General features: G+C 47.3%; 2 protein-coding genes across 2 annotated transcripts in view; one reads left to right on the top strand and one right to left on the bottom strand.

The window, feature by feature from the left end:
• Positions 1 to 2,089: 2,089 nt before the first annotated feature.
• FOXA1 (forkhead box A1) lies at positions 2,090 to 8,789 on the bottom strand. Its single transcript, XM_025392894.1, has 3 exons — positions 8,725 to 8,789; positions 7,617 to 8,061; positions 2,090 to 5,229 (listed from the first exon to the last, which is right to left on the bottom strand). Exons 2-3 carry the CDS (start codon positions 7,686 to 7,688, stop codon positions 3,889 to 3,891), a joined length of 1,413 nt encoding a protein of 470 aa, XP_025248679.1. The 5' UTR covers positions 7,689 to 8,061; positions 8,725 to 8,789; the 3' UTR covers positions 2,090 to 3,888.
• Positions 7,912 to 27,719, top strand: part of TTC6 (tetratricopeptide repeat domain 6) — a 226,017-nt gene continuing 206,209 nt past the window's right edge. The window contains exons 1-2 of the mRNA XM_025392893.1: positions 7,912 to 8,740; positions 19,362 to 19,441. Of these exons, the coding sequence (XP_025248678.1) occupies positions 19,409 to 19,441 (33 nt within the window). The 5' untranslated portion in view covers positions 7,912 to 8,740; positions 19,362 to 19,408. The remainder of the gene's footprint in view (positions 8,741 to 19,361; positions 19,442 to 27,719) is intronic.

Consider the following 27,719-nt stretch of genomic DNA (forward strand, 5'->3'; position numbering starts at 1 on the left):
CTTTCCTAATAATTCTAATCAGTTTATCCTTTATGAGGGGGATCACAAAGGAACAATGGAAATTAAATTGTGCCTTTGATTTAAACACTGTATTAGCCATCATGTAGAAAATGGACGGAGCTGCCTTCTACTTGCGAACACTTGTGAGTTGTTTAGTTTTTGCTGAATAGAACTGGTGAGCTTTTCTTCTTCCCTATCTTTGGTTCTCTTTTTATCACCTGAAAAATGTTTCACACCTGCCCTTCCTAAACGCAAGGTGAGAGTAACAATTGCAGCTTCCCTACCCTGTCCTATGCTCACCCCCAAAACATTTGTTTTTTTTCTTTTTTGTAAAAGTGTTTGCTTGGTGGCGTTGGTGGGTCCGAGCACCTCCGGAGCTGTACACTTGGGTCTGGAGGAAGGCTTTCCCTCCTCGCCCCTCCTCGCCCCCTCCCTCCTCTCCTTGGGGACCCCTCCCCCATCTCGGGCGAAATTCCTAAGTCCAGCGAGCGGGAGCACCGCGGCGGGACGGTCAACAACCCCTTCCTGGCCCTGGTCTTCGGGAGCTGGCGAGGTGAAGAAATGTGGAAACACCGAGACGAAAAGGGGATGGGGTGGGGGTCGCAGGAAGGCGGCGCCCTCGGGGAGGGTCTCCGCACTCCCTGGGAACCACAGATGGTTTCCTCTGGCCCAGGGGCGCGGCGCCCCAGCCCGGGCGCCCGGGCGTTTGTGTGTCCGGGTTTCCGAGGAAGGGATTACGCAGCGGGAGCAGCCGCGGCAACGCGGGCAGCCGGGGCCGCAGGAGCCGTAACGAGGCGGCTGGCCTTCTTTGTTGACTTTTAGGTCCCAGGCTCAACAGGAGATTTATTCGCTAGGAGGGGAAAATGCTCAAACAATGAAGAACTAACTGCACTTGTCACCTCGAGACGTTTGCTGTCCTTCTCTGTCCGCCTTCCCTGGCAACCAGCTGTCCTGGCCGCCAACCCGCGCGCGTCCTAACGCGCGGGTGGCAGGTCGCATCGCTCAGAGGTGGCGAAGTATGCGGTCTGAGAACTGCGAGAAGCCCACGAGGCAGGGACTGGGCCTGCAGGCTCCTCGCGGCCCAGCTCCCGAGGCAGGTCTCCAAAGTGCCCCGTCCCCCGCATAATTAGAAAATGTCTCCGGCAAGTAAGAGAGCAAGAGCTAAGGCCAACTTAATGGTGGGGTGAAGGCAAGGCGCTGATGTTTCTAATACGTTGAAAACAAGAAAGGGAACAGCGCAGAGAGGACAGCACAGAAGTTAAACATCTTAGATTCAGTGGGGGCGGGATTCCGAGGCCCAAGCCCACGCCTTTGTCTTACATTTGGAAGCTGAATTTGCCCACATTTGTTTACCTTATGTAAATATGAGTAACTGTTGGGGTTGGAAGCTTTTTCCTCTCTTTGGGACTTTGATGTCCTTACGAGGTCTCCAAATTAGGGTTTGAAATTATTCAAACCAGTAATTTCCCTCCCCTCCTCCTTTCATTAACTAAAGTGAGTGGGGGTTTGGGATTTCTGGATTTTTCTCAAGTGCTACATGGCACCCTTTCTCTCATCTGGGGAGGCAATTACGCGATAATTAAGCGACTCACACAGCTCTTTTTATCTTGTCCGCGGTGTGGAGTGGGGCGATCAAAGTAAAGGCTGTCCAAGTTCAAGCCCTGGTGAGGATGGAGTTCATACACAAGAGCTCAGGCAGGCCGGCCTCTGCTTGAGCTGGTGTTGTTATTGTTGATGTCAATCCGAACAAGACTTACAAAGAAATAGGTGGACTGGAAAGTGAGCCTGCTATCAAAGGAGATTAATGATTTTGTGATCCCAAGCAACTATGGGGTGTGAAGTTGCATTTAAAAGCTCCTTAGAAGTCAGACAAATTATCAACTTTAAGTTCTTAGGAACGACATTTTTGAATCAAAATTTAAAAAATAACTTCACAAAATGCAAAACAGCGGCTACCCTAAAATGTCCTGTAGGCACAACGCTTCCCCTGCGAGAGTGAATTAACTCCCCTCCTCCCACCTCCTCCAGAGCTACCCTGATGGCTAAGTTTTGTTTCTCTTTTAATGAGAAGAGGGTTCAGGAGTCTCCGTTGGAGACAACTTAATTCTATCAGCCACAGCTGATATTTTATTTTCATTGGAAGAATTCTCAGATAAAGGAAAGTGATACATTGGGGAAGGAGGAAAGGTAGTTAAATTAATATTTGATTTTGTAGTGAAAAGGCTCAAAGGAAACACAGAAGGCTTAAGCCGGTGTGAAAAAAAAAATGAAGTAAACATCACTGGGAATAAAGAATCTTAAAAATCTCAGTTCTTGGAATATTAAATCAATTTATACACTTTACTTGAATTTCTTTCACTCCCTTTTACTAGCTATAAATTCATTATAATAATAGACAAAACAATTTTATTTTCACTTTTGTCATTTATATTCAGTTCTAGAATTTGAAAAATATCATATTTAGAAATATCCACTTCGGATTAAGTGAAGAAAAATAACAGAAATCCTCTTTTGTTAACATTTGATTTATTTAAAGTCCTTAATTGCAAATGATCAAGAACATTTTCCACGGCTTAAAATCTGGTATTATTTTTGTTATTTAAATCAAAATATTTTTAATTACAATCACATTGATAAAAATTAACAATTTAAGTTGTAATTTTCACCATCATTTAAAGCAATTTCAGCTGTAAAGAAAAAGAATAAACCATGCAATAAATTAACATTGAGAAAGCAAAGAGAAATAATAATGAAACCCGTCTGGCTATACTAACACCATGTCCAACTGTGGAAAGTGCATAACACTGGATGAAACAAGCACACGATGGCAATGATTAAAATGGCCACAATCAATAGGATTTTTAAATCTTGGACCACGTTTTGAAATCCAGCTCCCTATAACTTATCTCTCCTCCAACATTGTAATATTCCCTTTTTCTGGAAAAAATATTCTTTAAATGGTATACACTCATAGAAACTAATTTTATATGTTATGTGACCTCAGAATGACATGACCATGGCACTCTGCAAAGCAAGAAGCAGAGTTCTTGAGGGCAATTCCTGAGGAATTGATTCCCAGGGCCGTCTGTAGGTAGAGAAGACAAAGGGGTTGGGGTCCTTGTAACTTTCGGTCAAGCAGCTCTTGAGAATGTATCATGTATATCACCTATCTATTACCTCTATATGTTATGTAAATATACGGAGGATGTCTACACATCTGAGCATGTGCATAATTAAGTCCATACACAATATACATGTGTTTCATTTAAAGACATCTGCTATCTGCATGTATCAGAAATGTAAACTGAAAAGCAAATGGCTCTGATGTTTATAATCTGTTTATGTCTTGCTATCTAACAGCAGTATTGTCTTTCAATACTTTAAGAACCTCTAGTGTATACTTGTTTCTTCACCATTTCAATTCTTATGGTTAAGAGTATTGCCACAGACCTGTAAACTCGTAGGGGGTCAGGTAAGGAGGGGGGAAAAGCACAAACAAATATTTTACAAACTTGAGCATCTTCCTTTTTTGTTTTTTTTAAATAACCCTCCACAAACTAGAATGTCTGGAGGGGAAAGAGGGAAGAAAGAGAGGGGGGCAAAGGAGGAGGAGAATTTCATATATACACTTGTGGATCATTGAACTTCGCAGGAAAAAAATTGGTTTGGGGTTGTCTTTGTAGTAATATACACAATGAATTTTGAATACAATAATAAAGTAACAGTCTTTTGCACTGGGGGGAAGGTTGTGTATGAAAAAGGAAATAAAAATAGTTGTTGGGATTTTATTATGCTGTTGTCGGTTTGGTTTGTGTGGTTTTGTTTGCTGTTGATTTTCTCTCTTGCTACCAGCATGGCTGTGCCTGACAAACCCCCCAGTCCCGGGAGCTAGGAAGTGTTTAGGACGGGTCTGGAATACACACCTTGGTAGTACGCCGGCTCCAGGGCTGAGGGCTCGATGGGGCTCCTGGTGGTCACCGAGGCGCTACCTAGAGGCAGGCTGGTGGGCAACGTAGAGCCGTAAGGCGAGTACTGCAGTGCCTGCTCGTATGCCTTGAAGTCCAGCTTATGCTGCTGCTCCGAGGAGGACATGAGGTTGTTGATGGAGAACGGGTGGTTGAAGGAGTAGTGGGGGTCCCCTTTCAGATGCAGCTGGGACTCGTGGGGTGCCAGGCCGTGTGCCGGGTGAGAGGGGGGCACAGAGGCCAGCGCCCCGGGCCCGGAGCTTATGGGGGGCGCAGATGAGGAGGCTGGTGTCTTCAACTCCGAGGCGCCCCCTGTCGCCGTCGCCCCACTGTGGTCCAGAGTCTGGGGGCTGGCGGCGGGCCCGGGGGCCGGCGCGCCCTCTAGCTGGCCGGCCTTCCCATGCACGCCCCGATGGAGGGGCGAGTCGGCGCTGGGGTTAGAGGCGCCAGAGGGGTCCTTGCGGCTCTCAGGGCCGCCCTTGCCGCCGCCGCCCCCGCTCCCGCCCCCGCCGCCGGCCCCCGGCTGCTTCTCGCACTTGAAGCGCTTCTGGCGGCGCAAGTAGCAGCCGTTCTCGAACATGTTGCCGGAGTCCGGGTGCAGCGTCCAGTAGGAGCCCTTGCCCGGCTTGTCCGGGGAGCGCGCCACCTTGACGAAGCAGTCATTGAAGGACAGCGAGTGGCGGATGGAGTTCTGCCAACGCTGCTGGTTCTGCCGGTAATAGGGGAAGAGGTCCATGATCCACTGGTAAATCTCGCTCAGCGTGAGCATCTTGCTGGGCGCCTGCTGGATGGCCATGGTGATGAGCGAGATGTACGAGTAGGGCGGCTTGGCGTGCGGGTAACTGCGCTTGAACGTCTTGGCGTCGCCGCCGCCGCCCGCGCGGCTGCGGCCCAGGTTGGACGGCGCGTACGCCATGGGGCTCATGCACTGGTTCATGGCGGCCGCGTAGGGGCCCAGGCCATTCATGGAGGCCGCCTGCTGCGCGCCCATGGCGCCCATACCGCCCGGGCTCAGCGCCGTACCCATGGCCGTCACGCCGGCCGCAGTCATGCTGTTCATGGCGCCCGCCGAGCCCCCGGGCATGCCGGCTACGGCGCCGGGACTCAGGCCGGCCCCTAGGCCCGGGTTGGCATAGGACATGTTGAAGGACGCCGGGGTCATGTTGCCGCTCGTGGTCATGGTGTTCATGGTCATGTAGGTGTTCATGGAGTTCATGGAGCCCAGGCCTGAGTTCATGTTGCTGACCGGGACGGAGGAATAGGCCTGGAGCGGAGACAGCGAAGAAGCCCCAGAGGGCGGGGTTAGTGGTGGGCACAGGAGGGCGGCCGGCCGGGAGTTAATCCGGGGGCAAGTGCAGAGCACTTCTGCAGAACACGGGACACCCCTACCCAGGGCAAACGGCTAAGCGCCCTCCCCAGACCGAGCAAAGATGTCTTGCACGGTAGGGGGAAAATCCTAGCGCGACAGGCATGAAAGACAAGCGCTCACAGAAAATATGTCCCCAGGAAGATGTGTAATCGCCTTACACGCCAGGCTCAGGGGCTGGCTTCCAGGTCCCTCTCATCGCCTCCTCCATCCACGCTAGGCGGTCTCCAAGTCTCCACCCCAGCCAGCCTCGGCAAAGCGCTCTTTGGGGGGAAATGTCTTTAAAACTCCGAAAATAGAATTAATCTCTGACCCTCTGCTTATTCACTTCACCCTAAGGGTGCAATGGGTTCCGCGTCACAGGCCCACTGAGCGGGCCACAGGGCACCAGCTCTGTGCCCTCCTCGCCTGAGTCTGCAGGCCTGGCTGACCGCACAGCGGTTTCGGTTGTTATGGCGGACTGTTAATGAAACTCCCTGATAGAGCAAATCACCTATGGACATGGGACCCCCTGAATCATTTATTTCCTAACAAGTGGCTTTATTGTCCTAGGAGTTTTTGCTTATGGTGACTTTTTGTTTTTTATTGTATTTAGAAGTAGTGTTTTCTACCTGCTTGTAGCAACTGTAATGTTAAAAAGGGAAGCGAACTCAGAAGTTAAATAAGTTTTGGAAAAATCAAACTAAAAGTATATCCATAACAGAAAGGGCTGGGAGGGGGTGCCATAATAATCTCAATGTGCTATATGCATTTTATTTTAACGTGACTTTGCATGTACACCTCTGCAAGCTATTTAGAAACTCGCATTAATTTTGTCACCACTTCACCGTCCCCTATTTAAAAATACTGGTGACACAGTTTGTCAAAATAAATCTTTTTTTTTTCCACATACTGATGTTGCTGCTGATGATTTCAATGCCCAGCTTTGAAATTCCGTGAGTAGTCTTGAATAATTTAAAATTCAAAAATCAAATTCTACCTATTTTCTCTTAATGCCATTGTATTTCCTAATTCTCAGCTTTAGTATGTTAGAAAGTACTTTCGCTAGGGGTCTCAGTTGAATGGTAGGGTCGAGATGACTGCGTCAGAATTAAATCTCTGGAAGACCTCTGAGCTGCTTTTAAAATCATCAGCAAGCGAAAATCCTTATCAACAGCAATGTGGGAATGCATTCGGTACAGTATTTTAAACATACAGAACCTAGGCATATTAAAAAGCACTCCTCTGATAATTTAATAAGGAATTATGATGTCCTTAAGTTTATTTTCATTAGCAAGTATGACTCAGTTTGAAAACATGAGAACAAATAGATTTAAATAGGAACACCCAGTAAACTATGGTATGCAAATAAACTCAGAGGTAAACTTGTGAATATATAAATCTAAATAAGTTAGTTACCATCAAAATATTACGTGATTCTATATTTTTCTGTCCACGTCTGAAAATTCTTTTTTTACCTTGGGGCTTTATTTTCTTTCCCTCTTCCCAAGATTATCCAAGGCAGTTCCAATACGCGTTTTCAATAATGGTAATTAAACTTTTGGGGGGTAATAGCCAGCTGTTTCCAGAAAAATACTTTTAATAGGTGCTAGTCCTCCCTGTACCTGGTTTTCCCTGTAATCCTTTTGTGCACATTGTAAAAATAACCCCCATGAACGTGCCGCCAAGGGGACAATGAAGAGAAACAGGTTCTCGGCCCGGAGTTCTGAAGAAGATTCTGGTCGCACTAGCGCCACCCAGCGGTTTTAGAGAAGAAGGCGCACACTTCTCCCCACATAGGGCTTTTGAAGAACAAGTTTTATAAAATTTAGAAATCGTTTCATTATTGAGACACCCAACTTGGCGGCAGAGCGCTTTAATCAGAAGACGTCTGCGGATTAAACGGCGGGACGAAGAGGTCGCCTTGCGGGTATGCTCCGGCTTTCTCAGAGTTGCTTCCAACTCGCGCCAGCGTTCGCCCGCCCGCGGCACCCCGGGCCCGGCTCCTGCTCCCGCTCGCTGCTGGGAAGAGGCAAGTGCTTCCCAGGGCCGCTGTTTTCAAAGCCCGGAGTTTCCTAAAACTCCCTCTCCGGCTGCTAGAGTCGGGACAGAGCAGGGCAGCAAGTCCCGCTTCCAGGCCCGGCCAAGGCCCGGCCGGGACCACACCGGCGGGCGGGCAGCGGTGGCACCGAGGAGGCGCCCCCGGCCCGACTGTCCGCCCTGCCCGGCGCCCACCGCTCCCCGGCCTCCCCCGGCACGGGCTCCAGCGGCGCCCCGCCGGCCGCCCGCCTCGTCTCGCCTCTCACCTCCTGCGTGTCCGCGTAGTAGCTGTTCCAGTCGCTGGTCTCATGCCCTTCCATCTTCACAGTCCCTAACATCCTGGAGCCACCCTGCCCAATACAACCATCCAGCCCTGTACGAAGCGACGGGCGGCCGCGCGGCGCGGGGCGGGGGAGGGGAACCGAGTAGCTGCAGTCACCCGAGCGCCCGCGCGGGCCCAACGCCACCCCGGCGAAGAGGAAGCCCAGAGCTGCGGGGCGCGGCTTGCGAGGCGGCGGCGGCGCTGCAGGCGGGGGCAGCGCCGGGGGCAGGCGGCTGCCGCGGAGCGCGGCGCCGGGGAGCGCCTCCGCGGGAAGTGAGCGGGCGGCCTCTGCGAGGCGAGTGCAGTTGAGCTGATGTGGATCTTACGTCGCTCGAGTGCCCACCTCCTCGTCCTCTCCCCATTTGTCCGCCGCACAAAGACGCTCGCACCTACAAAGCCCGAGGTGCACCTGCAAGGCGGCCGCCCGCCAGTCCGGCCGCCGCGCCTCCCGCCCCGCCGCGCCTCCCGCCCCGCCGCGCCACCGCTGCGCGCGCCCCCTCCCCCGCGCCCCCTCCCCCAAGCGCGGCCCTCACTTTGTTTGCAAAGCAGTGTAATTGGTTTAGGCCCGGAGGCTAGGGAAAGAGGGAAGTGGGGTGGGAGGGGGTGTAACACCCTTTGGAAAAAGAAAAAATGGGCGGGGCCAGGCGGGCGGGCTAGGGGTCTAGATGGGAACCTCATAGCCAGAGAAGGCTGGGGGCGGTGGCGTCGGAGACTGGGCTTAGAGACTTTGTGGGCTAAGTGACCCCGGGGTCCCTCCCCAGAGGTACTTGCCACCTTCTGAGCGCGGGCTGCGGCCCAGTCTCGCGCCCCTCCTGCTCTCCTTGCCCCCTCCCTCCTAATTCCTGACCCAAAGTTCAACCCCAGGAGACTGGAGAATACAGACTTTTTTTTCTTTCTTTCTTTCCTCCTGAGCTTCCGACTAGAAAAGGGAAAAAGCCCCACTTTTGCTTCGTCACTAGAAACCGGGTCATCTGAGTCAGCCGAGCCAAGTGACGTTAGGCCGACCCGGGCTCCCGGCTAGCAGAGCGGAGGCGCTGCCACGAAACTCGTACCTGCGGCTAAGAGCAGGTGAGTCACAGCACCGGTTTATATCTTTATGACATAACTTTTTTTTTTTTCCGCCTCGTTCCGCTCCTCTCTCCTGTCATCTGTAGCGACCATAAAGAGGAAGCAACTGAGAGCAGATGTCTGTGTGATAGGGCAGGCGGACCCAAGTCGGGCCGTCCTCCCTCTGCCGGGCTCCTCCTCCCGCCCCCCTCCAGCAGCTTCAGGGACTGAGCTGGAGACGACCGTCTGGTTTCTGATAGGAAAAGGTCAGGGGGAGGGGACATCTCCCATAACACGCGCGTTAGCTGGGAGAGCAAGGGCCTGGGCGCGGGAACGCGTGTGCACTGCGAAAGAGGTGCCAGGCAGAAGCCCGAGACTGCCCGCAGCGGCGCTTGGTCCTGTGACCCGGAGGGTCCGGGCTGAGATCTCAGGGGCTCACTTGGTTCCTAATCGGTCCTGGACGTCGATGGGAGAGTCTCCCCAACGCAAAGTCTCTTTACTCTCCTGAGGCCCTGGGTGGTGGATTGCCCACTTGTCCTAGGAGAGAGAATACTGAAGTGACTGGGTGATAGGCAATGAGTTGGTGATAGATTGGGAGATGGTGCGTGTGTTTCTGAGTGTGTGACCGTTTGTGTATTTCTGAGCACGTGTGACTGAGTGTGTTTGTTTCTGAGTGTCCTGTGACCATGTGTTTGTTGTACTGCCTGTAGAACCACTAGGTTTCCTTAAGCAACAATAAAATAAAATCTAAAGTAATTAAGAATCCGCAAAATCTTCTTGTTTTGCAAAGTTTTTAAAATGTTATTAATCTCATTTTAAGAAATGTGTTTTAACTTGTCTTCCAAACAGATACCTTTTTCCCTGTGCTTTGTTCTTTTCAATCTCTTCTACTTGAAATCTGGCAAGCGAATCACTTTAAATCCCTGAACCAAACAAATCTCTTAAGTCAGCAGGGGAGCAGAGAGGGTGAAGATGTGCAGTTAAGGAAATAAAAAAGATAAAAGCATTGGATTACTTTTTTTTTTTTTTTACAGAAAGGGTGGGGGATAGAATCGTCACATAAGGAAAGGAATGAATGAAATTAAATCCACCTGGACCTCAGGAGGGCAGGAACCCTCCCTAATGCAGCCTTCTCCTGTGACTGCAAGTTGTCCCATCAGTTTGTGTAAATGTATCTGCGAATTGTGTGTCAGAAACTAATTCTTTTTTGCAAAGTTCCCATCAGTAGCTGACTTTAGTTCCATTTGTAAAGTACACGGATGCTCAGCTTCCTCGGCCTGATCCGGGGGACTTTCAGTGCTAATGAGCTTCCTTGTTCCTTCTGGAGGTGATTCTCCAATACCCTCTTGGCTCTCCAATAACACGGAGCAAGACTAGGGTATTTTCTACTGAGAGTAACAATTTATAGATAGTAATAGCTTTTATAGTGCACAAAAAAGCTGGTGCTTTAAGCAGGGGAAAAACACTGTCACCTTAAAAGGGGGATCAATTACAATATTAAATATTCTTTTAGCCCACTTCCCAAACCTACTAAGTCTCATATTTTCAAAAACAAAACAAAACAAAACAAAAAGTTGTCTTAGGAAAAAAAAATCCACTTTTCATAGCATGATGGCCAAAGCGGAATTTCTTCTAGGCTTCTTCAAAGCCCAAGACCGGTGATGCAGAATGGACTCTGACAGCTTCGGAGCCTTGATCCAGCTCAGGGATCCCAGGTTCGCGGCTCGCGGCCAGGGGGATTTCAACAAACACAGCGCCTCCTGTCGTGGAGAGGGAAAGCTGAATTTTCCCGCCTCCAGGGAGCACCGCCAGGCGATACTGGACTCCGCATGCATCCCACAGCCAGGGAGTTAGGTTCTTAGAGCTAAGGCCAAGATGGAAGGAGAGATGGCAGTTCGTCCAGCTCTCAGCCTCTCTCCATCTCAGTGGCCGCATTGCAAGATACCTAACACATTTAGGAGGTGAGGTTCTAGTGTACCCAGATGCCAGCCAGTCACTTTCCCCGAGGTTTAAAAGCGAATCAGCAGGGTCGTGTTAGGTCTTTGACTTGGAAATGCATACATACATACATACATACATACATACATAACTTCCATGCTGCTGTCTGGGAGTTGCTGGCCAGTCGGTAGCCAGGTCCAGCGACTGCAGCCTGCTCTTTTCGAACCTCTTTTCCCAAATAGGCACCTACGCTATTGCAAACTGTGCTTTGCAAGGATTGCGCTGCTCGTTGGAGGAAACCAGGCCTGTCTTCAGCTCTGGGGAGGACGGGTGGACTTGGGGCAGGGTACCCACGAGGGCAGGCACGTGGCGGCTCCTGGGGTGTTCCGGGTTAAGCTTGCCTGTGTAAGGACAGGTCTGCGACAGCCCGGGGCGGTCCAGGTCGCGGGGAGGGCGGGCTCCTCAAGTGGAGGGAGCCGCGGCAGTGAGGACTGTAGGGTGCGCGGGTACTTCAGGTGGCTGCCAGCGGAGGAAGCGGCTCCGCCCTTCCCGGAAGCTGCGCCTGCTACACCCATGGGGCCAGCTCCCGAGGCAGTCCCGCAGTACCTGGGCGGCACTGGGTCCTTCGACCACGCTGGGCTGCCTCAGCTTACACTTCCCAGCAAGCTCTGGCTGGGAGCCCCTTCCTTAGATATTCTCCAGACAGGGAGAACCAGAGGGCGACGACGGCGAAAGGTGGAAGGAAAGGCCGCGGGCTCGAGCCTCGGGCCCAGCCGGCGACCTCTCGCGGCGACGGGGTCCTTCCCATTTAGCAGGACCGCAGGGTGGGCAGAGAGCAGGGCCTGGGCCGGTGGGGCTCTGCGGTGCCCACTCGAGTCTATCCAGGGTTCCCCTCTGTGGCTGTCCTTCGCCTGTCCCCTTTCCTTGCCTACCCTTCACTGGACGGGGTTGTTGTCAGGTGGCGGCCGCAGCAGCCCAGCCATGCTTGGTGTGGAGTGGTCCGAGTTCCCCCGCGGACCCCCACCCCTCACCCAGATAAGAAGCTTAAGTCCTCCTTCTGCAGGGGAGAATCGGATCCAATGAAACTAAGACCTGTGGTCGTGAACGCGGTTCAAAGCCGACCCCAACTGGGACCCGGCTTAGCTTAGAAGTGAGGAAGGCCTGGGACGCTGGACACAAGGGGTCACACCTGCGTGTGCCTGGCCTTCGCAGTTGGATGTGTGCGCCGAGCTGGGGAAGGGGCCAGGGAGCCGCGAGATGGCGGTCCCCCGCGAGAGAGAAGCATGGGCGGGGCCAGGGTTCGAACTCCTTTCCTTCGCTGCCTTCTTTTTATTTTTCTTCCTTATACCTTCCTTCCTCTCTCCCTTCGTTCCATCATTAAATCTTTAAGGGATTAATTCACAACTCTGTAGTAGGTAGGGGCCCTGGGACCACTTGACTGGCCTTTGCAGGCAGTTCTGTACAGAGTCCTATCCTGTAACCGGCCTCAACCCTGGCTGTGTGTGCATGTGCTTGTGTCTGTGGGTCTTTGTGTGTAAAAGCAACGCATAAACATAACCAGGGCTTTCCCTTATTTTATTGAAGCAAACAAAAACAGCTACTGGGTTTGTCTTTTCCCCTACTGCTGCCTGAGCGCCGCCGGGTTTCTGAGCTGCCGGGGGCGCGGACCTAGCTCACCCGCAGCCGGATGTCGGAGCCGGAGCTGCTCCCCACCCGGCCTCGCCCGCGGGCGACAAAACCGTCCCTCTGGCCGTGAGAGAGCATGGCCTTGCCAAAATCAACTCGCATTTTCATGTATTCAAATGAGAAAGATTGAGAAGGGCAAGTTCCCCTGCTGGGCAATCGACAGCGTTGGAAGGAAGAAGTGCCCCCTGGGGCCTCGTGGAAACGGAAACCAACCTCCTTCGAGGCCCCGGAACCGATACGGCGCCCCCTCCAAGGCCTGGGTCCCCGCGACCGCGCGCATCTCCCGATCTCTGTGGCCCCCGAGTTACTGACTGTTTTGTTCACACCGGTCAGCGCTTGTTGGAGGACGTGCTCAGCCCCAGCCAGTCCCTCCTCATCCAGCCCCTCCTGGGGAGCGCGGTGTCTGCTCTGTGCTGCTGAAAGGATCCTCAGGCTTTCCGGCTCTACTTTAAAAACTCTAGGACTAGGGTCCTAGGGGAGGGACTGGCAATGCGCGCTTCACACAAAGAGTTGGAAAATTAGAGGGAAACGTGACACCTCTTAGGTATCCGTTAGAGCAGAAAGGACCTGAGCAGCTGAGGTCCTACTGGGTGCCACAGACTTGGCAGGGTGCTTGGAGATCCTGGCGTTTCCCCACCTGCTACTCCTGTGTGCAATAGCTGGGAGACTGGAAACCTGGGCGAGGGTGGGTCAGGACCTCCATTCCTCTCCATCAGCAGAAGCCCGCGTTAATGGAGAGCAGTGATGGAAGCTGAGGAGCTTGGAAAAGTCAACTATTTCATATCCTGCCTTAAAGCTGTAGCTTAAATCTAAATCCTTCCTGAAGGGTCGACCAGTGTTTAGCTTCTCCGTCCTAGGCCAGCCAGCCCCCGCCAATCCACTCGCGCCCCTCCCCACACACACCCAGGAGCTTTCCCACGGTCTCTCAGTTGTCCCTGGTGGTTGAACTTTGGCTATTCATATGTGATTACCCTCAAATTACATAGTGCTATTTAACAGATGCTTTAATAAAAAATCATATGTCATATACTACACTTAGAAAGAAAATAAAAATATATTCTGCCGGTAGTTTTTCATCGTATCAGTTTTCTGATTTCCCCCCATATTTTGAAATTATGCTTTGGACTCCTTGACTAATTTACTGGCATGCCTAGAGGGAGGTTACCTTCATTACTTAAAATTAAAATTCGATTGGAGAGCACTGTTGGGGAGCTGTTTCTGGGACTTCCAGCAGCTGTTCCAAGAGCTAACATCAGAGGAAAGTTTTGTTTTAAGAGTTGTGCATTTGCGTGAAGTGTTTTGATTTTTCTTGTTCTGTGGACCACAGAGCAAAACTACTGCTTAGCTTACCTTGCAGTGAGTTTGCTTCTAAACTAAGCGCTATGAAGCAGCCTCCTTGGCAGCATTTGCTTTTGCTGGGTTACTAGCAAGATTTTCAGGAACTCTGATTACTTTCTGAATGTTGTAATTTTGGATGCCTACCAGAATCATGGATCAAACTAAACAAATGCAGCAGCTACCACTGGACACTACCTGTGGTGGAAGTCCAGAGCAACCTCCTGGAGTTCCTGTTAAAACGTTTCAGCCTTTCACAAACAACTGAGCCCTGCCCTCCTAAGGTTCACACCTTGCTCTGGATGCCTTGCTATGTTTTTATCACACACCGACAGCAAATTCTATTTGTTTCTTTTTCATTTTTTCTCTCTCTTACTGGTCTAGTAGCTCCTTGAGGGCAGGCACTGCTGTGGTTCCTGCTGCCAGAGCAAAGCCTGTAGCATAGTAGACTTTCAATGAAGATTTGTTGAGTCAGTCAACTGACTAGCCCATCCCTGAGACTGGCCAGGTTAGCTTCAGTCAGGGAAGAATTCATGAGTCTAGACACCATATCCACCACATCCAAAGTCCCCAAGTGAGAGGATCTGAGGGACTTGATTCAGGTGCACTAGGAAAACAAAGGTTTTGTGGAATGAATGGGCCGATGGACTGAGTGAAGAATTGGATGGGAAAGATGCTCTGGCACAGCCGACAGGGTCTCAGACATCTGAGAACAATGAGCTTCCAAACCCGTTGGGTCTGGCTCTTCCCCTGTCAACCACGCCTCATTTTAACCAGTATTATCGGGTGGCATAACAAATAAATGCTCCCTTTCCTGGGCACCTGGACATGGGCGGAATCAGTTGCTCGCTTTGCCCATATAGGACAGTCATCGTGTAACCCAAAGTCAAATATTTCACTTTTCCTCGCTGTGAAAATGCAACAGCCACACCTGTCAATAGCAGATACTGACTAGAAGTTGAAGAACCCCATGAATTTTCCGTCAGGCAACACTTTTCACCAGGAGCTGGAAAGGAAACATTGGTGTTTAAATAATATGTTTAAATTGGCAAACAAATAAAGCCGAGCCCACGTTGTGAGAAGGAAAAGCCTTGCACTAGAGCTCTTTATTAGTCCGAGCCTGCGCGCCCGGCTTAGAGCGCGCTGAGTGTTCGTTCCGGCCCCCGCTGTGGGGGGCGCCTGGGGCTCTGCTCGCCTGCGGGGCGGGTTTTCGCACCGAGCGTCACAGAGGTGATCTTCCTCGGTGCCTGCCTCTTAGCTGGCCGCGGCGGAGACAGCGCACTTGAAACTACCAGGCATTGACCTTAATTGCCTCTCTGTCTTGTATCATAAGATATAGAGTGTTTTATTCTACCTAAGATACAAAGTATTTTATTCTACACACTTTCCATGTGTAATGTAACGATTTCCTTAAAGGATCACCAATCTCAGAATCTGCAGTGTTGTGGAAATGTAATAACTGGAGACCCCTTCTGTCATTTTTTCATCCTTAAATTTTAATTGCCCCGAAATAAAATGCAGGAGTTGGGAGAGACCTTACAAGAGTAAACATGCCTGCCTCCTCTTCTGGGCTGCTATCACTCGAGAAGCCACAAGGCTGTGCGGTCCTCCGGACGCATCTGGTGTCCTCGATGTTCCTCCCACCCCCACTCTCCCACAGGGTGGATGTGGGGTTCAGCCGTGGCTCCGATGCGGCGGAGGATCTGCACCCCAAACTTCCTGCTTTCAGGTCCTCTTCTCCAAGCTACAGCTTACCCAGACCTCTGTCACCTCGGTCAGGGAGAGGTGGTCGGAACTTGGATCAAGCCTCACCCACCTTAGAGACTCAGGTTTCGAGTTTTAGCAGATCTGGTGTAGATTTGTTTTCTTTCAAATGCTTTCGAGGATGCAGTTGGTGGCGTGGATCCCACTCTTCTCGCGCCACTGGCCGCCTCCCGCCAAAATACCTTCCATTGTGAATTGCTGGTCTCCACTGACCTCCTCATGACCCTCCCCCTACACCCCGGCCAAGAAAAGTGGTTTCAATAAATAAATCCCGGTGCTGGGGTTAAAGGTCAGTTTACACTGGAGCAGGAGCTTCACAAATTCCTGCAGGTGCTGGATGGGAATAAACCACCATCCCAAGAGATGACAGAGAGAGAGAGGAAGTGAAGACTACAGAAGCTGTGTGGAGATGCGGACCCGGTGTTAAGATTAGGGTGGCGCAGCATGGTTCTGACATTGGCAGCAGTGCTGCCAACTTCTAATATGTTAGGGAACCCAGCCAGGCCCTCTATGCCGCCGTTTCCTCTTTTCCCAAGTGAGGAGCTTGGACCCGATGCCGGGTTCTGGCAATCGTCAGTTGTAGGAACAAAGTCTGGAGTAGTGGCTGACATGAGAGTCAGCCCTGAAGACCTCACCCAGAGAAATGAGGAACCTGTGTGAACCTAAGAAGGAAACCGCTATGGTGATTGTGGTGGTGGGTGGCTCAGCTCCAGAAGTGGTGAAGCGACTTTCCCGGAGGGGAGGAAGGCTCTGGGATAATTGATACCGAAACATTTCCTTCCTTTTTGCTGAATATCCAGGTTTGTGGTGTATGTTTTATGGTAAATTTAGGGCAAAAGCTTTCCTCTTTTTCACTGCCTGTCCTCTCCAAAGACAGCAGCAGCAGAAGAGAGAGACCAACCTGTCCTCCCAATTTCCAAGCCCAGGCAAAGCCTCCTCAGGGAGGTGAAGGCTCAGCACTCTGCACACTCCTCTCCCTAGGGCTGGCAGGCTCAGGCCACTTGTTTCTGAGGTTGAAGATCTCTGAGACTTTTTCTCATTAGACAAACTCCATTGGGGCGTATTCCTTGCAATGGACAGTGCAGTTGGACATGTTCAATGCAATTCCAGCTTGGAATCAGACCTAGATTCCAATCCAGATACTGCAGGGGACTAGCTCTCCCTGAGCCTCAGTTTTCCCAACTGTAAAATGGGCGTGGGAGTACCCACCTCATACCAGTTGAGTGTAGATTGAGTATGCAATAAGTGGTAACAAAAAGAGCCTTCACAGAATTCTGGGAGCCTGGGTGGTGCTGGATGTTGGGACATGTAGTGGCAGGTGCTGCTGACCAGGTGTGCCTCCTGTGCTTCGCCTTCTAGATCTTTTGTATGTTGTCACCATTCCTTCTCTGCATTGTCGCAGTTCCTCCAAGCTACAGTCTAGGAGGAGGAGGAAGCTCTCCCATGGGAACTGGACCGCCGGGGGGCGGAGTCTCAGTGTCCACCAGGACCCTGCTGGGAATTTCCTAATTTTTTGACTGGCGGAGCCACTCTTCACTCAGTCAGTGATGGATGACAAAGGAAAAGCACCATCCGAAGGAGATCCAGAGACAGCATCAAGCTCACATTAAGGACCTTCTGGGGGAAGGTGGTTCAAGGGGAGAGGAGATGAGAAGTCTTGAACCTCCTACCCTTTAGGTCCTGCTGAACCCAACTGGGGTAGCAGAACACATTGTCCGTTCCTCCCCCTAGGCGAGAGAGGGAAGATGCCTCTCCAAGAGTCTGCCTGTGCCTTTCCTGGGCTCCTGAGAGTATCGTCGGAGCCCGCCTGAATTTACTAGCTGGACTTGTAGGCATTGGGTGTCTGGGCATGCCTCTCTCAGAGACCCCGATCATCACCCTGGCTATGTGTACCTCAGGCAAACACGGGTTGTGGTTTGGATTTAGGAGGCACCCAGGAAGGAGAGGGGAGATGAGGAAAAGGAAGAAAATGAAGTCTGGGCTTCTGAGAGGCCAATCCATCCTCAGCACCTGAACTTGGGGAGAACTGAGATGAGAAAGCAAGACTCTTGATTTCACTTAGACACTTTCTCCTTCCTCCTCTGCCCTTCTCATGGACAGTTAGGACCACTTATAACTCATTTAGAGAAGTATACTTAGACATTTTCTAAAATCCTGAAAACTCAAGACATCATTACATCAAGGAAGCTTTAGTTGCTGTCTTCAAAAATTATTTGATTTAAATTCCCTAAAACTTTTTTCCTGGGAGTTGAAGTCCATCTGAAATGAAGTGAGCATGCTGGGCTTACGGTGTATGCTTCAAATATTAAAGACTTAAATGTTAACTTGCATGTGCAAGAAAGCTTAGTGGGATGCTAAAGTTTAATTAAGACAGACAATATAGTCTGTGAAAAGACCAAATCACAGAGGGGTTTCAGTGATTTGTCTGCTCAGATATAGGTATGTCTGCTTACCAGAAATTGATTAAACCCTCCTACTGATGAAGTTTGGAAGGGCTGCAGTTCAGTTGTGGATCCAGGACTCTTTCATGAGAAACGTCCCACAAATTTTAGACAGAGTTTGGAGGGGCTAAGAAGGTCCTGCATACCAGCTTCAGTAGGTTTCTGAATTCTGCTTCACTCAGTAATCAGAATCCAGGTGAATAAAATAAAATATTTCCTTCACTGGAAAACAGAAAAACAACACATCTTCAAAGCTTATTAATTTTTCTTGGATTGGTATGTGGGTGAGTGAGTATGGGGGAAGTGGGATCATACACAGAAGTCTCAGGCAGTGATCTCTGGCTAAATGCAGCTTCTGTTTTTACAGCTTACTTGGGAGAGCTGTTAGTTTTTCTAAGTGTAAACCAGGCATTGGTTCTCTAAGTTCAATGTTTAGGCTACAAAGCACATACAACAGTCTTACATATTTACCTTCAGAAAAGGAATGGCTCTGACCTAAAACTCAGCAAAATCTCTAGTGTATTACCATAGCTGGAGAACATCTAAGCAAAGCCCTTTGGAGATGTAACGTGTAAATGGAATGCTAAACATCAGCCACTACCTCCAAGAAAAATAAATCCTTAATTCCTGGCCAAGTACACCTGCTTTGGACCAGGCTCATTACTGTTATTTGTATCTTTTCTTTTTCAAATGGATAGTTTTATTCACAGGTTTTTTTTTTTTTTCTTTCTGCTCAGTGCTTGCTATTTTTATCCTGCCTTAAGAATCCCGAGGTCATTCCCCAGTGACAGACTTCCAAGGTGCTCCAAAGAAGAGTGGTAGCTGACTTCCCAGGGGTCCATTCCTGAACTCCATAAGCTTAGATGTTAGAACCCCGTTGAAGTTTGGGATCTGGAGGGAAGCCTAGCAGATGTTAATTACGTTACCATGGGGAAGGTGGGGTGAGTAGGTGCTTGAAGAAGGCTGGAGGTAATCAATGCCAGAGAAGACCCTAAGGCAATGGAAGCTGTCTCAATATGTTCATTTCTGTGGATCAATGGCAGTACAGGCAACTTTTGGTAGGGGACTCTGCTGGTTATTCTCTGTTATACTCTCCAGCTCCCCGCTTTGCCTAGTTCTCTATGGACCACATTACTTAGTCTTCCTTGCCTTTGGACTTACAAATGGGTTTGACCAATGGAGGACAACGGTGCAGGACTGAAGGGCAGGAGGGTAGAGTGGTAGGAGTACTTAGGCATCCTGCTTTCTCCCTGCCTCACTGTGGTTTTGACCTTTACTTCCCGTGTCTGTCTCTACAGTCCCATCAGCAGCTCGTCTTCCACAGCTTCAGCTCTCACCAGGCTCTGTTAACACCTCCTTTTCCCCCCTTGCCCCTTCAGATCAAAAGTATTAATACCTTCCTAATATTGCTAGACCTTGAGTGACTCATTTTCTCTTGTTAATTCCCTTTAATCCCACCTTCAAATTTTTTCCCCCAGGAAAACCCTTTCGAGTGTACCATCTGTTTTCCTTGGGGCCTTGACTGATGAGGAGAGGAACAAGGATTCGTGGAAGTGAGGTATGGTGTCTTCAGTTCTTTCCAGTTCATCCTCATCCTGTAACTCATCAAAAGGCTCTACTCCTTCCGTGTCACCATCTTGGAGTACAGCCATGAAGGCTCCAGGATTTCTGTGGTGGCTGATTTCTACAGGAAAGTCTGCCTATGGGTCTAGCAGGAAAGCACACTCTGAGTTTATTTGCATTACATTTGCCATTTTAATTTGCTGATTTGCATTTGACATAATCGTTAAAGTAACTGATGCTAAAATAAAATATTGATAGTATCAAGTTTTTTTGGCCTTCAGTGAACTGAGCTTTGCTATAAATCAAGGACTGAGACTTTTGCTAGTGATGAGTTGTGTTAATAGAAGCAGATGCTAAACTAGGTCCAGTGACCTAGGGGCTCATGGGAAATGTCCTTGTGTGTTCCCCAAGGCCTCAGCATCTTTGGCTCCTCATCTCTAGAATATTAAGTCTAGAGCTCAGTCCTTTACAGGTCTGTGTCTGGCAACAACTCAATCTTGACTAGTGCTAAACCAGTGACATTATTTAGGTGTAACCATCAATGAGAATTCTATGTGCCAACATTGTGCTAGATACTAAAGATACTAAACTGAAGACAAGATTCTGCCTTCCAAAGATTAAAACAATGTTCCAATATTATTATTTGAAAATTTTGCATACTTCTATGTAGGAAAAGTTCATAAAAGTGGAATTTCTGGGTTAAAATACATGCAAGTATTTAGTCTTTCTTTTTCTTTTTCTTTTTTTGAGACAGGGTCCTGCTCTGTTTCCCAGGCTGGAGTGCATTGGTGCAATCATAGCTCACTGCAGCCTTGGACTCCTGGGCTCCAACAATCCTCCCACCTCAGCCCCAAAGTAGCTAGGACTACAGGTGTGTGCCACCATGCCCAGCTAATTATTAAAATTTTCTTGTAGAGGTGGAGTCTTGTTATGTTGCTCAGAATGGTATATTTAAGCCTTTTGAGACATTTTGCTATATGACATCTAGCAGGATGCCCTCAGAAATCTGTGAGTAATGCTGTTTCCTCATTCCCATGCACACACTCTATTACTAACTTTGTAATTTGATTGATGAAAACTGCAAAACATTGTTTTAATTTGTATTTATGAGATTAGTTGAGTTGAATATTCTTGTATTTCTATTGGCCATAATATTTCTTCTTTTGGGAACTGCCATTCACACCTTCATTAGCCAATTGAAAATTTGGAGTGGCTACTTCGCATCCACAGAATACTGGTCCCATGTCTGCTATAAGTGTAGTAACATTTTTACCAGGTTTTTATTTGCATTTTAATTTCATTTTTTAATGCATAATGCAGGTGTTTCAAAAATCGGTATTTTTATTTATAGTTTCTGCCTTTTATGGTTTAGTGCTTACAAGTTTTTGTTGTTGTTGTTGTTTGAGACAGGATCTTGCTGTGGCACCGAGAGTGGAGTCCAGTGATAAGATCCTGGCTCACTGCAGCCTCGACTTCCTGGGCCTAAGCAATCCTCCTACCCCAGCCTCCCAAGTAAATGACTATATAGGTTCATGCCACCATACCTGGCTAATTTTTTTGCCAGGTGAGACAGGGTTTCACCATGTTGCACAGGCTGGTCTTGAACTCCTGGTCTCAAGTGATTTTACTGGCCTTGGCCTTCCAAAGTACTAGAATTACAGGTGTGAGCCACCAGTGCTTACAAGCCTTATCTGCACAAAACCAAAATCTTTCATCCAGTTGGAACTTATTTTGTGCACAATATGAAGTAAAGACATGATTTTAGTATTTATTTCCCAAGTATATAAACCTTTAGGTGGGCCCTAATTGTGAGGAGACTCAAATTCTCTTTGGAGAACTGTGTTTGGACTTTGTTCTGTGGTGATACATCAAAGGTGTGGGAGCTGGAAAGTCACACTGGCCGTACTTTCATTCATGCTGTAGTGAACTACAGGGGGTTTCAAAGCTGGGTGGCAAGGGGACTGGTAGGTGGTGGTTGGAAAGTGGCAAAAGCTAGAGGAAATCATAGTGTTTCAATGACTATTGAATGATTTTATGCTGCTCTTTTGAGTCTAATTGCCCTCTCTTTAAGATGGTACTAGAAGTGTTAACATTTCCATATGAAGTCATTACAACATCAACAAGTTTGAAATACCTTTAACTCAATAACTAACTCCTCCTCCTCCCACTTCTTCTGTCTCCCACTCTCACCTTTTTAAAATGAAACTAGATCTGCCAGGCACAGTGGCTCCTGCCTGTAACACCAGGCACTTTGGGAGGCAGAGGTGAGAGGATTCCTTGAGCCCAAAAGCTCAGGTCTGGGCAGCGTAGAGACCCCTGTCTCTAATATATATAAAATTAGCTGGGCATCCTGGTACACTCCTGTAGTTCCAGCTACTTGGGAGACTGAGGCAGGAGGATTGCTTGAGCCTGGGAAGGCGGCAGTGAGCCGTGTTTGCCCCACTGCCCACCAGCCTGGGTGACAGAGTGAGACCCTGTCTCAATCAATCAATCAATCAACTAGACCTAGAACAGAGATTCCTAGCACAGGATTACTAGCTAGGGGACCTCAGGCGAATTCCTTAATCTCTTTGTATAATCTCTTATCTGTACAATGAAGATGATAATACTACCTAGCTCATGGATTGTATTATCCTATGACATGGATACCTGTGTCCTTAGTTACTGTTTTTTGATTACATAAAGTATTAATGAACAATATTTATTTGTCATTTAAATTGTTTCCTGACTATATGATAGACATATTTCAAGGTTATATTAATTTGAATATTTTTTCAGTTTAGGAACATGGCATGTATATTATTTTTGTGCATCTTTCGCGATAGTACCATGAACAATTAGTCATTTCACAAGCACTTTGGCTGCTTGCTTATTATTTTGATTAGGAGGGAAAAGTAATTTACTCCTGGCCTGAAGGGGCTGCCCATGCAGAGTGCTCACAGGGCAGTGAGATGTGATGTAAATGCAGTAACATCGCAGGGTTGGCAGATCTTCTTCTGTAGAATGCTTCTCATCTTGACAGCATTCAGCCACCATTTTTGAACATATTGTGTTAGGGAGTGAAATAACAGACCTTAGAGGTTGGATTATGATCTCCATTTTATAGACGAACATGCAGAAACCCAGAGAGGAAAAGCAACTGGCCCACATGGTAAAGCTGTGTGTCCCACCCTGGCTTTGTCTGTCTCTAGAGCAGGAGCTTCCTTCTGGAGGCCTGAGGATGCATCAGTCTCCAAAGCAAGGCTGTTCAGAGGCCCCTCTCTAGGGAACTGTGCAGCACAAGACTTTCATCTTGGACTTCTGGGAAACACGTTGCCCTCTTCCAGGACAGATCTTACGGAGGATCTCTAGAACGTTTATTTCTTATTTTGACTATTCATGACAACAAACTCCAGTACATTTTATCTGCCATTCTCCCACATCATTTTTTAGTTGCCTGAATTTGGAGAGAAGGGTTGGTATAGAGGAACAGAAAATAAACATGTGCGGTTCTGCTAAGTGTACTGAGCAAAGCACATTCATCTACACTATATTATCTAATTGGTTTTTCTTTTTCTTTTTGAGCTGCTAAAAAATGGTGAGATATTACACAAGAAAATGAACACAATAGAAAACAATGGTTTATCACAAAGAGAAAATCTGAGAAGCCATCACCAAGGTTAAAAGTAGAATGTTGCTAGCATCCCAACTGCCCTGGTACTGCCTGCCCACTCACCATCACCGTCCCACTCCCAAGATGGCTACTCTCTGGACTTCTATGGTTATTACTTTCTTCTGTTTATTTGTAATATACCAGCTGAGCCTACGTTCATAAGCACCACAGTTTTTGAACTTTGTGTGATGAAATCATACAGTATGTACCCCTCGGTGTCCGGCTTCTTCGCTCAACATTATGTTTGTGAGACATTCATCTGTGTTGCTCCCCAAAGCTGAAGGTTTAAGTCTCGGGGTCCAGTATTATTCTTTTAAACGTAGAAAGAGCAAGAGTGTTAAGTAAGCAGTTGGTTAAGTTCCGTAAAAGCTGCCAATCCAGGCGGCTTTAGTCCAGGAGGCTCTTCCGGAGCAGTGTCTTTTAGCGCCCGGAGAAGTGAGGCCTGGGTTTGGGGTCCAAGTCCGAGGTTGCTCTGGAGCGGGTCCCGCAAGGCGGGTGCACTTGAGGCAGGCGCCACGGTGCTGGAGGCTCCTACAGGGCTGAGGCGCGGGAGAGGCGGGGCCGGGGAGGGCGCGCGGCTAGTTGCTGGGCGACGGAACGCGTCCTTTCTTCCGTGGAGCCAGTCGAGCCCACCCAGCCAGTCGAGCCCACCCGGCCCCTCGGCACCGGAAGGGCCTGTTGCACACTGGCCGAGCGGCGGGGCCAATCTCACTGCCACCTGAATGGGAGCGGAGGCGCCATCGAGGCCGGGTGAGAGGAGGACGCGGCCTGGGGCGCGGTGACTTCGTGCGGGCGCTTTGCGAAGGAGAGGTGCGTTGTTTGGGCGGAGTGGTTGTCCACTCTGTTTCGCGTGGCTAATTCGTTGAGGCAGGTTCACCCCGGCAGAAATCAGGGTAGAAGGGGCTGGGGCACTGGGGCTGGAGTTTGGGCTGCCTTTCGTGGGAGAATGAGCACGGGTTGAAGAGGAGCTGGGAGGATTGAGAACCTGGTGGAAGGGAGAGGTAGGTGTACGACGCCAGACCGGGCTGTGGGGACAGGAGAAAAAGAGGCTAGGAAGGAGAAAGAGGGGGATTCAAAGAGACTTCGGGAGGTGAAAGGTCACAGTGGAGGTACTTTAATTTCCATCTACCTGACCCCTGCTGTTCCTTTACAGGGCAGCTTGTTTTGAGTAAAGCTTAGCCACCATTAGGTGACTGCTCTCACTAGGGTCAATGTGTGCAGTTTCAGAATAGAGAGCAGTTGCCTGAGCCTGGCTCTAGCTCCTTGATGGACGGTGAGACACTGTGGGCTTAATGCCAGGATTGTTGGCATTGAAGCCCACAGATCCACAATGGAACTATTGCAAACTACTGTTGCAGAAATTTAAAGGAGATCAATAATTTTTTTTTGTTTTTTTTGTTTTTTGTTTTTAACATGCAAATCTCAAAGTTGAACAAATTGCTTTTTTCATATCTACAACTTTATAGAGGCATAATTTATATTCAGTAAACTGCACAAATGAACAATTGTACAATATACAAGGTACAGGCATACAATTTGATGAGTTTTGACAGATGCATACACCTTTGAAACATTTCCTGCAATCAATATAACTGAACCTTTTCATTCTTCTGCCCTCTTTGCTCTTCATCCCTGCTTTTAGCCCACACCCTGCAACCAGTCACATATCTGCTGTGTGACACTATAGAATAGGTTGTATTTTCTAGAATTTTATATGCAAGAAAGCATACAGTATATGCCCATTTGTGTCTGGCTTCCTTACTTGGCATAATGATTTGTCATGACCTTTTCCTTGATTACTGTAGCTTACTGTAGTAGGTTTTGAAATTGGATAGTGCAAGTCCTCCAGCCTTTTCTTTTTAAAAATCACATTGATTTTAAGTCATTTGAATTTGTGTATACATTTTAGATTCAGCTAGTAATTTCTATTTAAAAACCTGCTGTATTTTTTATTGGGATTGCATTGACTTTATAGATCTATTTGGGAGAATTGTGATTTTAAGAATATTGAGTCTTCCAATCTATGGACCTGGTATGTCTTCATTTATGTAGATCTTTAATTTCTGTAAATAATGTTTTGTAATTTTCAGTGTAGAGATTTTGGACATTTTTTGTTACATTAATTCCTAAATGTTATGTTTTGTGGAGGCACTAGTGTAAGTGGAATTTAAAAAATATTTTCCAGTTGTTTGCTGCTACTATATAAACATGGAACTGATTTTGTATGTTGCTAACTGTGTATTGTGCAACCTTTATATTTTCACTCATTAGGACATATAGATTTTTGTAGATTTCTCAGGACTTTTACCCTAAAAATTATGTCATCTGCAAATAGGGGCACTTTAACCTTTTCCTTTTCAATCTTTATTACTTTTATTTCTTTATCTTGCCATATTGCAATGGCTAAGACCTTCAGTATGATGTTGGATATGCATGAAAAGAGTGAGATATTTTTTCCTTGTTTCCAACTTTAGGAGGAAAGCATAAATATAATGTTAGCTGTAAAGTTTTTGTAGATTTTCTTAATTAGATTGAGGACATTCCCTGTGATTCATAGTTTGCCTAAAGCTACTAATTTATTTTTATCCTGAATGGTTGTTGAATTATTTCAAATATTTTTTTCACTACCAAAATAATCATATTGTTTTCATGTACTCTGTTAATATAGTGAATTATATTGATTTTCAAATAAATATAATAAATCAAGATACTTAAATCAATTTTTCAACCCTTGGATAAATCTATTTGGTCAAAATGTATTATCCTTTTCAAAAATATATTTTTGGATTTGATTTGCTAATATTTTGTTAATGATTTTTGCATATATGCTCATAAGGAATATTAGTATGTAATGTTCTTTCTTTCAAAAAAGCCTTTGTCAGGTTTAGGATTATGGTTATGCATGTATCATAAAATAAATTTTCCTTCCTCCTCTATTTGCTGAAATAAATGTATGTAAGATGGGTGTTATTTCTTTCTTGAATATTTGAGAGAACCATCCAGGGCTGGAATTGTCCTTGTGGTAAGATTTTTTGATAACAGATAAAATTTTTAAAAAATATAGAGCTGTTCAGATTTCCTGTTTCTTGTGTTAATTTTGTTAAGTTGTAATTTTCAGAATTGCCCATTTCGTCTAAATTGGTAGATGTTGTTGGTGTAGTGTTGTTTATCACATTTTTAAAATTGTCCTTTAGTATCTTTAGGTTCTGTAGTGAAATACTCTCTTTCATTCCTGATATTGGTGATTTTTGTTCTCTTAAACAGTCTAGTCAGATGGGTTTTTAAATTTTGTTGAAATTTTAGAAGAACCAACTCTTGACTTAGTTAATTTTCTCAATTCTTTTTCTGTTTTCCATGTGATTGATTTATATCCTTATATTTATTATTTCGTTCCATTACTTTGAGTATACGTTATTCTTCTTTTCCTAGATTCTTAATGTGGAACTTTAGGTTATTGATTTTAGACCTTTCTTCTTTTCGATTTCATCATATAGGGTATAAGTTTCCTTCTAAACACTGCTTCAGCTACACCCCACACATTCTGATATGTTGTGTTTTCATTATTATTCAGTCTAAAATATATTCTATGATTTAATAATATCTTTTGTTTTCAATTTACTTACCTGTTGGCTTTTTAGTTGCACTTCTTTGCGTTACTTTAAAAATGGTTTCTCTAGTAATTACAATACACATCCTTAACATTTCAAAGTCTACTTAGAGTTCACTTTGGGAGGCTGAGACGGGCGGATCACGAGGTCAGGAGATCGAGACCATCCTGGCTAATACAATGAAACCCCGTCTCTACTAAAAAATACAAAAAAAAAAAAAAAACTAGCCGGGCGAGGTGGCGGGCGCCTGTAGTCCCAGCTACTCGGGAGGCTGAGGCAGGAGAATGGCGGGAACCCAGGAGGCAGAGCTTGCAGTGAGCTGAGATCCGGCCACTGCACTCCAGCCTGGGTGACAGAGTGAGACTCGGCCTTAAAAAAAAAAAAAAAAAAAAAAAAAACAGTCTACTTAGAGTTAATATTGAACTAGTTCACATAAAATGCAGAAACTGTACAACCATATAGTTCTTTTGCCCACGCCTATCCCAGTCTTTTTGGTTCTTGTCATATGTACTGCACCTACTTACATAAACATTCCACAACACAATATTATACTTTTTATACATTATTTTTAAACTTAAGAGAAAAAAAATAGCTTCATGTACTTACTCAGACTTTTGACACATTTCTCATCTTCATTCATTTTTAAAGATTTAAATTTCCTTCTGGTATCATTTCTCTTCTGCCTGAAGACCATTCTTTAGCATTTCTTGTAATTTCTATTGGCTGGTGAGTAATTCTCTTAGATTTTTTGTTTTATCTGAATATGTCTTTATTTTGTTTACCTTTGGAGGCCGAGGCGGGTGGATCACGAGGTCAGGAGATCGAGACCATCCTGGCTAACATGGTGAAACCCCGTCTCTACTAAAAATACAAAAAACTAGCCGGGCGTGGTGGCGGGCGCCTGTAGTCCCAGCTACTCGGAGGCTGAGGCAGGAGAATGGCGTGAACCTGAGAGGCGGAGCTTGCAGTGAGCCGAGATCGCGCCACTGCACTCCAGCCTGGGTGACACAGCG

The sequence above is a fragment of the Theropithecus gelada genome, chromosome 7b, assembly GCF_003255815.1.
Source record: "Theropithecus gelada isolate Dixy chromosome 7b, Tgel_1.0, whole genome shotgun sequence".
NCBI classification, from domain to species: domain Eukaryota; kingdom Metazoa; phylum Chordata; class Mammalia; order Primates; family Cercopithecidae; genus Theropithecus; species Theropithecus gelada.

What these genes read in the sequence shown, in the direction of transcription:
- FOXA1 (XM_025392894.1), bottom strand. Translation starts at nt 7,688, where the DNA reads ATGTTAGGGACTGTGAAGATGGAAGGGCATGAGACCAGCGACTGGAAC. An exon ending in ACTACGCGGACACGCAGGAG is followed by an intron (nt 5,230 to 7,616) that starts GTGAGAGGCGAG and finishes TCTCCGCTCCAG; the next exon opens with GCCTATTCCTCCGTCCCGGT.